This window comes from Chlorocebus sabaeus, chromosome 27 (genome assembly GCF_047675955.1).
Source record: "Chlorocebus sabaeus isolate Y175 chromosome 27, mChlSab1.0.hap1, whole genome shotgun sequence".
In the NCBI taxonomy this organism is placed as follows: domain Eukaryota; kingdom Metazoa; phylum Chordata; class Mammalia; order Primates; family Cercopithecidae; genus Chlorocebus; species Chlorocebus sabaeus.
The window spans coordinates 47,849,954-47,863,819 of NC_132930.1; the positions used below are offsets into that span (position 1 = coordinate 47,849,954).

Below are 13,866 nucleotides of genomic sequence, written 5' to 3' on the forward strand. Positions count from 1 at the left end.
ATACAGCACCTCACCAACCCTGTGCAGGCCTAGCTGTCAAACACTGAGGTGTCCATTCAGAGCTTGCCACTGCACCCTCCCCCAACATGCCTGAAACGGTGGCTGTCCACACATTGCTGAGTGCTTTATACCATTTTATTTTAGTTTAGTTTTGGTAGAGTTAAGATCTTGCTATGTTGTCCAGGCTGGTCTCAAACTCCTGGCCTCAAGTGATCCTCCCACCTTGCACCTGGCCTGCTTTGTATCATTTTATATCCAACAATGACCACAGTTACTCCACCAGGTGTTAATGGCTCCTCCCTGGGTAGACCTCTTGGCTCCTGGAGAGAGGCACACACCTTCACAGCTGCCCACTTACACTTTTTGGATGGACGCAGAGAAAGAGATAGGTTAAACTCAATTACGGGTATGTGGCCCTTTTCAAACTTTACACAAGTGATAGAATGTGCATACCCTTCAGCAATTTGTTTCTTCTTTGACATCCAATGAGTTCACTTTAACTGATGTGTAGTTACACCGTAGGAACACACCATAGTCTGTCACTCGGTAACTTTTTGGTTTTGGACACTGTGGTCTCTCTTTGGGTGCAAGGGCAAAATTACTCTAGGGTAAATAGGAGTAAAACTGTACGAGAAAAAAAGCACATCTTCAATTTCACTAGATATTGCCAAATTTCTCTCAAAACAGGTGTAATAAATGATGTTTCACCAGCATTGTACGAGGAGTCCCACTCTTCTCTGTTCCCACTGTTGCTCATCTTCTCAATCCCCGGCTGTTCTGAATTTGATGACTGCTCACCTGATGACTGAGAAGGACCACCCCACCAGGATCATAACATACAGCTCCCTGGGCATGGCCGCAGTTAAGCAGCATCTCTTGATGCACTTACTGGCTCTCCAAGAAATTTGCCCTTCTCCTTCAGAATTGTTTCGGCTCTTTACAGAATTTGTCCTTTCACTGTGTTCATGGTGTCTTTGACACATAAGAATTTTTTCTTTTTCTGAGCCAGGGTCTCTGTCACCCAGGCTGAAGTGGTGCAGTGGCTCAAGCAATCCTCCTGCTTTAGTCTCCCAAAGTACTGGGATTACAGGTGTGAGCCACCACGCCTGGCCTAGATTTTCATGTTAACATACACAGTTCCTTTATAGCCTGTTATCAGTTTGGCTTGTTTAAGAAATCCTTCCCTCTCCCATGGTGACAAAGCTCCTCTCCCATGCTGGCCAAGTTCATAAACCACCAGTGGTCCAAGCACCATGTCCAGTACAGACATACCACCCAGCTGGCCTGCAGCCCTTTCCCATCCATGTCCACATGCTCAGGAGCCTGTTGTGGGCCCCATCTTGGACCATATGACTGCCCTGCGTGAATACTGCTATTTTGTTTTTTATGAGACACAGTCTTGCTCTGTCACTCAGGCTGGAGTACAATGGCACAATCCCAGTTCACCGCAACCTCTGCCTATCAGGTTCAAGCAATTCTCCTGCCTCAGCCTCCCGAGTAGCTGGGATTACAGGCACCTGCCACCACACCCAATTAATTTTTATATTTTTAGTAGAGACGGGTTTCATCATGTTGGCCAGGCTGGTCTCGAACTCCTGACCTCCGGTGATGTGCACGCCTCAGCCTCCCAAAGTGCTGGGATTACAGGTGTAAGCCACTGCACCTAGCCAAATACTGTTATTTTAAATAACAGAACTTCTTATCTGGTAGACCAAGTCCTTAGGCCAAGCCTCTCTTCAAACGTGGCCACATGAGCATCCACTTACAAAGGGCAAAGAAATTCCTGTTAGAAGTTTTATTAGAATTATACTGAATTTATAGATTGTTAAAGGGAGAACTGACAACTTCAGAAGCTTGAATCTTCCCATATATAAATATATCTTTATTGGGGTCTGCTAAAATATGTTATTTTTCTCTAAAGTTACATGCATATTTCATAATACTGATTCCACAGTACCTGACATTTTTGTTTCTATTATAAATAGTATCTTTTTTAACATTACATTTCCTCTTTGATGCTGCACTTGTATGTTAATTTTATATCCACCAATTTTGGTGAACTCTATTAATTCTAAAAGATTTTCTGTACATTCTCTTGAGTTTTCTACATAGACTTCTGTAAACAACGACAGCTTTATTTATTCCTTTATAATATTGGCTAGCATTTTCTTAGAGACGAAGACTCGTTCTATTGTCCAGGCTGCAGTGCAGTAGTGTGATCTCAGCTCACTGCAACCTCTGCCTCCAGGTTCCAGCAATTCTCCTGCCTCAGCCTCCTGATTAGTTGGGATTACAGGTGCGCATCACCACACCTGGCTAATTATTTTTTATTTCTAGTAGAGACGGGGTTTCATCATGTTGGCCAGGCTGGTCTTGAACTTCTGACCTCAAGTAATCTGCCCACCTCGGCCTCCAAAGTGTTGGGATTACAGGCGTAAGCCACCGTGCCCAGCCTAATATTGGCTAGTATTTTCAGTACAATGTTTATTAAATGGTGAAAAATGGTTTCCTCATTCTTCTTTTTTTTTTTTTTTTTTATTTTTTATTTATTTTTTTGAGACAGAGTCTTACTGTGTCACCCAGGCTGGAGTGCAGTGGCATGATTTGGGCTCACTGAAACCTCTGCCTCCCAGGTTCAACCGATTCTCCTTTCTGAATCTCTCGAGTAGCTGGGATTACAGGCACTCGCCACCACACCTGGCAAAATTTTGTATTTTTAGTAGAGATGGGGTTTCACCACGTTGGCCATGCTGGTCTCGAACTCCTGACCTTCAGTGATCCACCCATCTCGGCCTCCTGAAATGCTGGGATTACAGGTGTGAGCCATTGTACCTGGCCCTCGTTCATGACTTTAAAGAGAATGCTTTTTTTTTTCTTTGAGACAGAGTCTTGCTCTGTCGCCAGGCTGGAGTGTAGTGGCACGATCTTGGCTCACTGCAACCTCCACCTCTTGGGTTCAAACGATTCTCCTGTCTCAGCCTCCCAAGTAGCTGGAACTACAGGTGCCCGCCACCACACCCAGCTTATTTTTTATAATTTTGGTAGAGATGGGGTTTCACCATGTTGTCCAGGCTGTTCTTGAATTCCTGACCTCAGGTGATCGACCCACCTCAGCCTCCTAAAGTGCTGGGATTACAGGCATGAGCCACCATGTCTGGCCTAAAGAGAATGCTTCTAAAGTTTCATCAGCAATATCCTCGATGAAAGCTTCTGATACATATCCTTCAACAGATTTAGGAAGCTCCCTTTTATTCCTGGTTTACTAACCTTTTATCAATAAGCAGTTTGTTTAAGACAGGGTCTCACTCTGTGGCCCAGACTAGAGTGCACTGGCATGATCATGGTTCACCACAGCCTTAAACTTCTGGACTCAAGCTCTTGCCTCAACCTCCCAAGTACCCGGGACCACACGTACATGCCATCATACCTGGCTAATTAAAAAAAAAAAATTTTTTTTTAGAGACAGGGTTTCATGTTGCCCAGGCTGGTCTCAAACTCCTGGGCTCAAGCAATCCTCCTACCTCACCCTCCCAAAGTGCTGGGATTACAGGTGTGAGCCGCCACACTCAGCCTTTCTTTTCTTTTTATGAGACAGTCTCTCACTCTGTCACCTAAGCTGGAAAGCTGTGGCACAATCACAGCTCACTGTAACCTCAAAACTCCTGGGCTCAAGCAATCCTCCCACCTCAGCCTCTCCCAAGGAGAAAAAGCAATGAACTTTAACACATGCACCAAAATATCACATATACCTCATAAATACGGGGTGTTTACTTAATAAAAAAAGCAATGAATTTTATCAAATGCCTTTTCTCCCTCTGTGGAGATGAGCATTACACAGTAAGTCACAATAATAGCTTTCTAACATCAGACCACCCTTGCATTCCTGCGAAAAGCCCTATGGATTACCCAGGCTGGAGTGCAGTAGCATGATTTCAGCTCACTATGGCCTCTGCCTCCCAGTTCAAGTGATTCTCCTGCCTCAGCCTCCTGAGTAGCTGAGATTACAGGCACACACCACCATGCCCAGCTAATTTTTGTATTTTTAGTACAGACAGGGTTTTACCATGTTGGCCAGGCTGGCCTCAACCCCTAACCTCAGGTGATCAGCCCACCTTGGCCTCCCAATGTGCTGGGATTACAGGCGTGAGCCACCGCGCCCAGCCATGGATTACTCTTGAAGATATCACTCAAATGCCTTTCTCTGGCAGAATTTCCAGATCCCATAGAGGGACAAAAAAATCATGTCCAGTAGATTTCTTAGAATACTCACAGTCACCCATTTATGCATCTCTGCCTGAATTCCTCATGGCTCCTTATTGTGCCATGCTGCCTGCCACAAAATACATGCTGGTTAAAGATTCATGGAAATTTTTCTGAAGACAGGCTTTTTTTTTGAGACGGAGTCTCACTCTGTCGCCAGGCTGGAGTGTAGTGGTGCGATCTCGGCTCACTGCAACCTCCAACTCCCCGGTTCAAGCAATTTTCCTGCCTCAGCCTCCTGAGTAGCTGGGATTATAGGCATGCACCACCACGCCCAGCTAATTTTTTTTTGTATTTTTAGTAGAGACGGGGTTTCACCATGTTGGCCAGGATGGTCTCGAACTCCTGACCTTGTGATCCGCCCATCTTAGCTTCCCAAAGTGCTGGGATTACAGGTGTGAGCCACCGCGCCTGGCCGACACTATTGTTTTTGATACCTTTAATCACCACATAGACTTAAGACTGCTGAATGGAAAATTCCTATGGAAGTAAATTTAAAATGAACACTTAAAAAATGCCTTTTAAGCACTAGACTATGACCCACTCCAAGTAACATAACCAAAAGTTGGAAGTGGGGAACCCAACTCCTTCAGTTCTTTACAGCCTTTATTATGTACTAACAGACTGTTTATTTTATGTAAACAATTAAGAAAATTATATAAATGTCTTAATCACATTGCTACCCTTTTAAATGTCAGGGAAATAAATCAACACCCTCAGTGCCAGCGAATACAATAGATGAATACAAATAGAGCTTTATAGATGAGCACATCCTGCACTGGAAGCTTCAGGACAGACTGCTGGAGAAAATGCTAACCTAGAGTCACACATTAAGGACGTGGCCACACACTTCAAGCAAAGCACAGCCTGATGAGACCCACTTCCCTCTGTGCCAGTTTTTTTTTATTTTTTGAGACACAGTGTCGCTCTGTTGTCACCCAGGCTAGAGTGCAGTGATGCCATCATGACTCACTGCAAACCCCACCTTCAGGACTCAAGGGATCCTCCTGCCTCCAGGACAAGGGATTCTCCTGCCTCAGTCTCCCAAGCAGCTAGGACTACAGGCATGTGCCGCCATGCCCAGCTAATTTTTGTAGAGATGGGGTTTCACCATGTTGCCCAGGCTGGTCTCAAACTCCTGAGCTGAAGTAATCCTCCCGCCTTGGCCTCTCAAAGTACTGAGATTATGAGCCACTATGCCTGGCCTGTTCTCGGTATCTTCTTATCCACATTACGAGGGATATTTTAGGAACCCAGAGTGCAAGTCAAGTATCTTTTCCCTCAAGGGTCAGAATGGCTGTTCACTAATAATATTTATTTATTAGATCTAAAATCTATGCAAGACTCACGCTAGATTCTCCTGATAATGCTGAGAAACAGATGATTCTGCACTGAAGGGATGTTCCCCAAATTCTGAAACTTGCTAGCATGAAACACAACTTAGTACTGACCTCATCCCTGTGTTTTTGACAGAAGACCAAAAACTGGGATGCTGCATCTCCCTTCCTGCTTCGTGGCGTAGAGGCTGTGGTCTTCTTCCTCCCAGGAGGAGACGCTACTCCTCTTCTGGGGTCAGCCTCTGCCGTCTTTTGAGGAGTACTCTTCACTACATCGGGGTCACTCTCCAGGGTCTCTGCAGAGCTACACAGTTTGGCCCTCCGCCTTCTCTTCATGGGAACGCCCTCTTCTCTCGCAGACTTGGGGTTTTCAGCAGCTTCTTCACCGACTCCTGAGGACTCTGCCATTTCTCCGAAAGACTCTGCAGCAATGCCAGCCTCCTTGGCTACTTGAGGGTTGAGATGAAGCTGGTCCCCCACGTATAGAAAGGTGAACTTGGCTTTCCGCTCCTCCACTGACATGCTTGCAGCTTCTTCTGCTTGAACAATGCCCATTTCCCACTGGGCCCTCAATTTCCCTGAAATAGGTTTCAATAGCTGGGGGGGGAAAAAAGAGAGACACTATAAGTTTCATTACACAAACATAAAAGTTAACTACTTTTGCTAGGCACATGATTCATGCCTATAATCCCAGCACTTACGGATGTCGAGGCAGATGGATCACTTGAGGCGAGGCCAGGAGTTTAAGACCAGCCTGGCCAACATGGCAAAACCCCGTCTCTACTAAAATACAAAAGATAAGCCAGGCATGGTAGTGCATGCCTGTGGTCCCAGCTACTAGGGAGGCTGAGACACGAGAATCACTTGAACTGGGAGGCAGTAGATGCAGTAAGCCCAGACCACGCCACTGCACCCTAGCCTGGGGTGACAGAGCGAGACCCTGTCTCAAAAAAAAAAAAAAAAAAAAAGAATATTTTTACATTTTCACATAATTTTAGAAACAAAAAACTTGACCAGTGTGGTGGCTCCTGCCTATAATCCCAGCACCTGCAGAGGCCGAGGCAGACGCATCACCTGAGGTCAGGAGTTCAAGACCAGTCTGGCCAACCTGGTGAAACCCTGTCTCTACTAAAAATACAAAAATTAGCCAGGTGTGGTGGCAGGCACCTGTAATTCCAGCTACTTGGGAGGCTGAGGCAGAAGAATCGCTTGAACCCGGGGGGCAGAGGATGCAGTGAGCCGAGATCATGCCATTGCACTCCAGCCTGGGCGATAAGAGTGAAAATCCATCTCAAAAAAAATTTTTTTTAAATAGAAATAAAAAACATACAAAAACCAATTTTAGAATTCAGCCCAACATAATACCTTTATTGTTTCTTTAAACCAGAAATCAATTCCTATCACATTACATTAATATAATCCCTCTCTCTCTGTGTTTGTGTGTGTGTGTGTGTGTGTGTGTGTGTGTGTATACATATAAAAATAAAAATTCTAAAGCAAGTTATCTCTGAGAGTCATCAAATGAGCAAAAAAAATAAGTTGTGTCTCTAAAAAAACTTTATCATATTGTAACATAGCATTCTTGGGCAAAAGTCAACAATGAAAGAGATTGTTAAGCCATTACAATATTTCGAGCAAGTAAGTATAAGTTCAAAACAAAAATAAGTTAACTTAAAGAATAAAAATTTCTGGTTTAAAAGTAGACTGAAGGGTCATCTATCACCTTAATTTTCTCAGCTTTCGTGGGTGCCTGCTTGGCACTTTCCTGGCATAATTTTTCAAACTGTCCTTCTCCTTCAAAAGCTACGAGGCTCTTCTCAAATATCCAAGCTCTTTCTGGGGCGTCACCAAAGAACTGTACGTGATACTGGCGTGCACTCTTTTTCTGACCTAGTTTTTAAAATAAAATGTTAGAAAATGAAAGTTAGTGCTGGGATGAAATTAGTCAAATCTACTGCTGTTTTGCAGTTGTTTTCCTTGGTGTTGTCTGAGCCTGTTAACCTCAAAATAAGTTCTATACTTATCCCTACCATGCCACACGCCAAAGAGGGAAACTAACTTACAAGAGACTCAGATAAGGTTCAAAAATTGACTGGGAAAGAAAGCCAACCAGGCCAGGCGCGGTCCCTCAAGCCTGTAATCCCAACACTTTGGGAGGTTGAGGCGGGGAGATTGTTTGAGCTCAGGAGTTTGAGACCAGCCTGGGCAACATGGCAAAACCCCGTCTCTACGAAAAATGCAAAAATTAGCCGGGTGTGGTGGTGTGCACCTGTAGGACCAGCTACTTGGGAAGCTGAGGTGGGAGGATGGCGTGAGCCTGGGAGGCAGATGTTGCAGTGAGCCAAGATTGTACCACTGCTCTCCAGCCTGGGTGACAGAGCCAGACCTGTGTCTCAAAAACAAAAAAAAAGAAAAAAAAAAGAAAAAAGCTAGCTAGCTGACTAGCTAAATACACTCCTTTATTTCCTCTTAAAAAGATACCAAATAAGACAAGAAAGCATCTGCAAGAAAAGAGTGACAGCAGCAGTGAAGGAGGCAGTATACTGGCATCACACGACCTGGGTTCAAATACCAGCCCTGCTACCTAACAGCTAGCTACCCCGCTGTCTCACAGTGCTAGGAGGACAGGAGCATCAGTGGCCTCAGAGAGCAGCTCAGACCAGAGAGTAACCCCACAGATGCCCACTACTCTTACTCTTAGCTGAGAGGAAGAAGCCATGTCCCACAATGCAGCCAGGGGGAACTGGATGAGGAAAGAAAGAGACAGGCCCAAAATCCAAGAGAGGAGGTACCAGATTCCACTGAAGTCAAATGAGAAGGTGGATACAGGTAAGCAGGTTAAAAGGTCAGATCTCTGTGCCAGGTGAGAAGAGGGAGGGGGATCTCCCTGGGGCAGTGAGGTGGGGAGGGTGGCGGTTACCACTCCCTGTCCCCTCATGCAGAACTGGCCCCGAGGAATCAAAGGATACTTCCTGAAGACCTGAAGTGCTCCAGAGGAAAAACCTCTCCAGTGAGTCTTTTGGAGATTCCCCTAATTAAGTGGCCAATGGCCAATCAGACCCTCTAACGCAAAGGAGGGTGGGATAACCAAGCCTCCCAACCCATGGGTGCAGGCAGCTCTAAGTATTGTGCTCTTAAACACAAGCCCAGCACCAAGGAACCCCCAGACCCAGGGAAGCATCAGTATGAATGAATCCAAAACACACAGAAATGAATGGCCCTCTGCAGGGCCACAGACACAAGACAAGGGAAGAGAAGATACCCAATAGAGAAACCCCGTGTACTACGAAAAGAGAACACAGAAAAACAAAGAGGTATTTGAAATTCTAAAATACAACTATGAAAAAAAAATTCAACAAAAAAGCTTGGAAGATAAGAAATCTCCCAGAAAGAAGAAAAAAATTAAGATGAAAAATACCTATTTCCATAGCAACCTGTAAGATCAATCTAGGAGGTCAGATACCCAAATAATAGGCTTTCTGGAGAAACAGAGAAGCTCCAAGAATAAACCTAAAATGAAGTCTCCAACTAAAACAGCCCTAAATGTCCCAACATCCACAGCAGAGCACACCCTGCTGAAATTCAAGCCGCTTGGGGTTGGGTGAAAGGCCAGCCTCCAACTTAATGGAACAAGAAATAGAATAGTAAGGTATGTGAATAATAGCAAACTATGTGAAGAATGGCCAAAAACTCTGGATGCTATAAACAAATGGAGTAATACCTTCAAAATTCCTAGGGGAATTTCTTCTCAACATAAAATTCTATACCCAGTCAAACCATCAATCAAGTGTGAAGATAGAAAAGCAGCATATTCTGGGCCAGGCACAGTAGCTCACGCCTGTAATCCCAGCACTTTGGGAGGCTAAGGTGGGCGGATCACCTCACATCAGGAGATCGAGACCAGCCTGGCCAACACGGTGAAACCCTGTCTCTACTAAAACACAAAAAATTAGCCAGGCATGGTGGTGTGTGCCTGTAGGCCCAGCTACTCGGGAGGCTGAGGTAAGAGAACCACTTGAAACCAGGAGGCAGAGATTGCAATGAGTCAAGATCACGCCACCGCACTCCAGCCCAGCAACAGAGCAAGGCTCCATCTCAAAAAAAAAAAAAAAAGTAGCATACTCTGAATTGCAAGGACTCAAATTTACTTCCCGTACAATCTTAAGATACGAAAAATAGCCTCCAGGAAAAAAGGAAACTTAACCAAGAAAGAACACAGTATAGAACTGTAGGGACCAGCCCTACAGGGCCCATGGGTTTTTTCTCCTTGTGTGCAGAGACGAGATATCATAGAAATAAAGACACAAGACAAAGAGATAGAAGAAAAGACAGCCGGGCCCGGGGGACCACCACCACCAAGACGCGGAGACCAGCAGTGGCCCTGAATGCCTGACTGCGCTGTTATTTATTGGATACAAGGCAAGAGGGCAGGGTAAGGAGTGTGAGTCATCTCCAATGATAGGTAAGGTCACACGAGTCATGTGTACACCGGACAGGGGGCCCTTCCCTGTTTGGTAGCCGAGGCAGAGAGAGAGGGGGGACAGCTTACATCATTATTTCTTCTATGCATTTCAAAGACTTTAGTACTTTCACTAATTCTGCTTTGGCTCTCTAGAAGGTGGAGCCGGGTGTACAGAGCGGAACATGAAAGTGAAACAGGAGCATGACCGCTGAAGCACGGCATCACAGGGAGACGTTTAGGCCTCCAGATGGCTGCAGACAGGCTTGACTGATGTCAGGCCCTACACAAGAGGTGGTGGAGCAGAGTCTTCTCTAACACCCCCAGGGAAAAAGAGACTCCCTTTCCTGGTCTGCTAAGTAACAGGTGCCTTCCCAGGCACTGGCCGCTAGACCAAGGTCTGCTAAGTAACGGCTGCCTTCCCAGGCACTGGCGTTACCGCGAGACCAAGGAGCCCTCTAGTGGCCCTGTCCAGGCGTGACAGAGGGCTCACACTCCTGTCTTCTGGTCACTTCTCATCGTGTCCCTTCAACTCCTATCTCTGTATGGCCTGGTTTTTCCTAGGTTATAATTGTAGAACAGAGATTATTATAACATTGGAATAAAGAGTAATATAATACTACAAACTAATGATTGATAATATTCATATATAATCATGTCTATATTCTATATATAACTATTCTTATTTTAAGTATTTTCTTTATTAGACTGGAACAGCCTGTGCCTTCAGTCTCTTGCCTCGGCACCTGGGTGGCTTGCCGCCCACATAGAACTACAGAAAACAATGTAAATAACTAGGGAAAGCAGCGTAAAGAAAGCCTAAGCTTACTGCAGTGCAAAAGGTTAAGAGTGCTAGCAAACCAGATTCAAGCAGAAAAAAGGAAGATTCTAGGAGAGAGCTCCAAGGGAAGAAAAGATGAGAGAAAAGAACTTTTTTACAAAGAAAGAAAATCTAAGTAAGGGAAGAGGGTTAAAAGATGAGTTCCAAGGAGCAGAAAGGGAAGATGAGACTCAAACCCAGGTTTTCATTTTTGTTAAGGAGAAAAAATAACTATATAAATATATAAACAGGAGAAACTAACTTCATAATAAGGATGAGTTTTAAGGATGAGGAGATGAATACTTTAAAAAAATTAAGGCTATATGGACAACATAGCACATGATTTCAAAAGAAAGGCAATAATTAACTCCAAGGAAAACAAAAGATTTTACAAAAAGGAAAATGCAATTACAGAACACAACTTGGTTTTTCACTGAATGATATTTACATAGTCAAAATTATGTAAACACTTATTTTTCATTTATTACAAATAGTGACTTAATTATATGGGGAGAATGGGGGGAAAGAAATAGAAAATGGCTGAAGAGCTCAATCTTCATTTTCCATGATAGAAAGTTAACAGAAAAACGTCTACATGAAAAATCAAAGTATTAGAAGTAGAAGAAAATGTTGAAAGAGATAAAAATAATTACCTCTGGGGAGGAGAGAGGAAGGCAGGGGATGATTTTTCACTATTAATCTTTCAGTACAATTTGACTTGTTTTTAAGTGTTCAAACTTCTTTGATTTGAAAATACCTAAGATTCAAGGATATGTCAAGGGATTTGTGACTTCTTCCATTACTTTAAAACTTCGTAAGAACTTTTTCTTAGTAATGAAAATGAATACAGGTATGTTATAGCATTTTTATAATAAAGAAAACCTGTAACAGTACACACAATATAAAATTAACCCATGTTTATAAATAATGACACAGATCAATGCTCCTTGCATGTCAGGTGGGAAAAAAAGCAGAAGAAATTATTGCAATCAATCCCAAGTTTGTAAAATAAATGAGTGTAACATTCTGAAGTTCCTTCCTATCTAGAAATTTGATAACATAACCGAATTTTCTACTATTTTTGTGGGTTTCTTTAATCCACATGAACTATCTTTTGGTCCAAGTTGAGAGGTGAATATCTCATTGTTTTTATTTTACCAATAATTAACTAGTTGTCTCAGTACTATGTATTAGTAATTCTCCCTTCCTAGGCAATTTCTTTCCTTTTTTTTTTTTTTTTTTTTTTGAGATGGAGTCTCACTGTCACCCAGGTTGGAGTGAATTAGTGCACTCTCGGATCACTGCAACCTCCGCCTCCTGGGCTCAAGCGATTCTCCTGTGTTAGCCTCCAGAGAAGGTGGGATTACAGGCGCCTGCGACCACACCTGGCTAATTTTTGTACTGTTAGCAGAAACAGGGTTTCATCATGTTGGCCAGGCTGGTCTCGAACTCCTGACCTCAAGTCATCCACCTGCCTCGGCCTCCCAAAGTGATGGAATTACAGGCATGAGCCACTGCACCTGGCCCTCTTCCTATGCAAGTTCTGATGTTCATTAATCACCATCTATATAAAAATGCATGTCACTGACCTCCCCACCTACATCCCCTTCTAAAAGAACCTGGCTTCTATTAACAGTCCTGGTACCTAATTTTGTACTATGTTCCTTTTCTCCCCATCACAGCCCATTAGACTACAGGTAGTCTGTGACTCTCTGGGCTCAACTAAGCCAGAGTTTCTCTCCAGATTTTGTGGAGCCTGTTAAGTTCCATGCATGCAAAATGAACCCCACCAAGAGACAATGCTGCCTCAGAGATAAAGCTCCAGGGAGGGAAGAGAAGCCATAAAGATGCAGACAAGGCCAGGTGTCTGCAGAAGCCAAGAAGGAAGCACAGGAGCAAAGTCACAAGGACATGAGACCACAGAGCTCCCTAGGAAACAAAGGACAAGCATGACCATGCCTAAGTTTCCCAGTTCAGTCTCTGGAGGGCACCAGAGCCTCAAAATAGGTAAAGCAGAAACTGCCAGAACTACAAGTAGAAAAACAGCACATCCACAATCCCATGGGAAATTTTAACACACCTCTCAGCAACTAATAGAACAAGCAAGAAACAAATCAGTAAGAAGGTTATACCATCAAATAGCACAAGACATGAGAAAGTCAGATTACCTGCAATATTTTTAGAAAATGCTGGAAGGATTTTTTTCCTATATAAAGCAATGAGCGTTAATTCTTAACATTCCCTTACATAACACAGAAAAAGTGACAACAAAAATCTCCACAACAATAGGCTGGGCGCGGTGGCTCAAGCCTGTAATCCCAGCACTTTGGGAGGCCGAGACGGGCGGATCACCAGGTCAGGAGATCGAGACCATCCTGGCTAACACGGTGAAACCCCGTCTCTACTAAAAACACAAAAAACTAGCCGGGCGAGGTGGCGGGTGCCTGTAGTCCCTGTAGTCCCAGCTGCTCGGGAGGCTGAGGCAGGAGAATGGCGTAAACCCGGGAGGCGGAGCTTGCAGTGAGCTGAGATCCGGCTACTGCACTCCAGCCCGGGCGACAGAGCAAGACTCCGTCTCAAAAAAAAAAAAAAAAAAAAAAAAAAAATCTCCACAACAAAAAATTATTTGATTCCAGACCACAGTTATCTAAAGAGAAAACCAGCGAGTGTGATATCTAAAACATATAGTTATCTTCTGTTTCCAACTTAAAAGGTTGTGCCTCGACCAGCCTGGCCAATATGGTGAAACCCCGTCTCTAGCAAAAATACAAAATTAGCCGGGCGTGGTAACACACGCCTGTAGTACCAGCTACTCGGGAGGCTGAGGCAGGAGAATCACTTGAACCTGGGAGGTGGAGGTTGCAGTGAGCCGAGATTGTGCCACTGCACTCCATCCAGCCTGGGTGACAGAGCAAGACTTGGTCTCAAAAAAAGGTTGAGCCTCAAAGCTGCTGGCCCACCTAGGTGCCTAGTAGATAGTAGCTAACACA

General features: G+C 44.2%; 1 protein-coding gene across 5 annotated transcripts in view; it reads right to left on the bottom strand.

Moving 5' to 3' along the window:
- Window positions 1–13,866, bottom strand: part of NSD2 (nuclear receptor binding SET domain protein 2) — a 113,339-nt gene that overhangs the window by 57,682 nt on the left and 41,791 nt on the right. For all 5 annotated transcript variants that reach the window (XM_008018127.3, XM_073012572.1, XM_008018128.3 and 2 more), the window contains exons 4-5: window positions 7,321–7,487; window positions 5,712–6,194 (exon numbers count right to left, since the gene is read on the bottom strand). In XM_008018127.3, coding sequence (XP_008016318.1) covers window positions 5,712–6,194; window positions 7,321–7,487 — 650 coding nt within the window. The remainder of the gene's footprint in view (window positions 1–5,711; window positions 6,195–7,320; window positions 7,488–13,866) is intronic.